The 1,036-nt window shown below is 27.8% G+C and overlaps 1 protein-coding gene across 2 annotated transcripts in view; it reads left to right on the top strand.

Moving 5' to 3' along the window:
* The window catches only part of LOC108693561 (glycine--tRNA ligase), a 7,557-nt gene that overhangs the window by 3,298 nt on the left and 3,223 nt on the right, over positions 1–1,036 (top strand). Inside the window, exons 3-4 of one of the 2 annotated variants that reach the window (XM_018202569.1) lie at positions 72–259; positions 449–577. In XM_018202569.1, coding sequence (XP_018058058.1) covers positions 72–259; positions 449–559 — 299 coding nt within the window. In that variant the 3' untranslated portion in view covers positions 560–577. Of the gene's footprint in view, positions 1–71; positions 260–448; positions 850–1,036 lie in introns of those variants that run through there. The other variant, XM_018202568.1, reaches the window with a different exon arrangement.

Here is a 1,036-nt window from a genome sequence, read left to right as displayed (position 1 = left end):
ATATATATATATATACACATATTTATATGAAACTGAATATGTATATGTATATGTATATTAATGTTTTACAGCGCAAGATCTTACAAAGGCAGATGTTTCGCACAAAGTGGACGACTCTTCTGGTAGCATAGGACGCAGATATGCTCGTACTGACGAAATAGCGATACCATTCGGTATTACCATTGACTTTGACACTTTGAAGATACCGCATAGTGCAACTCTTAGAGACAGAGACAGCATGGGACAAGTTAGGATAGATGTACGTATATTTTTTCAGTATATTTGCAGAATAATTTGTATGATACTTATATGTGTATGTAAATTTTATATTATATGTGTATGTAAATTGGTCTAGAAGCAAAATTTAATAATTCTTTTATCATTAACAAACATATCAAGAAAAAAGATTTTTCATTATATTAGAATAATAAAAAATTTTTAATTACAGTTGGATGAATTGCCCGGCGTTGTGAGAGATCTTTCGTATGGAAGAACTACTTGGACGGAAGTGGAAACAAAATATCCCAAGTTCGAACAACAAGAATCAACAGAACCATAGAGAATTAGAGGGAAATAGGTTTGGAAATAATTTATTTGTATTGTATATAGAACTCTCTGTATTTTGAATGGCGTTATATACAGAATTTTTATATATTTAGCATATCAAGGTGCCTATCAGAGAATATACTTGCAATTTTTGGAAGAAAGCTTCATTCAAGCATTTATTAATCAAGATATTCATTGCAATTCTCTATAAATTCTAGAAATTTACGTAATATGTACTTATGTACTTATCCAGAAAATATATCCATAAAACTTCGAAAATTTGCAGATATTTTGCATTGTTAACAATTAATAGAATGGTTTTCACTTCTTATTGACGTTATGATTAAATCACTGTTGCATTTTTTGAAAGCATTTACTGTTTAAAAATTTTTATAAACGCTATATAAAAAATATAGATTTGTTCCTTCACGATTTCACCTTATTTCAATATCTTATAATTATTATTAAGTATTAGTAATATTTATTAAAA

The sequence above is a fragment of the Atta colombica genome, unplaced genomic scaffold (assembly GCF_001594045.1).
Source record: "Atta colombica isolate Treedump-2 unplaced genomic scaffold, Acol1.0 scaffold92, whole genome shotgun sequence".
NCBI lineage: Eukaryota > Metazoa > Arthropoda > Insecta > Hymenoptera > Formicidae > Atta > Atta colombica.
The sequence above is the reverse complement of the archived record's forward strand: the minus strand, read 5'-3'. Positions and strand labels throughout refer to the sequence as shown.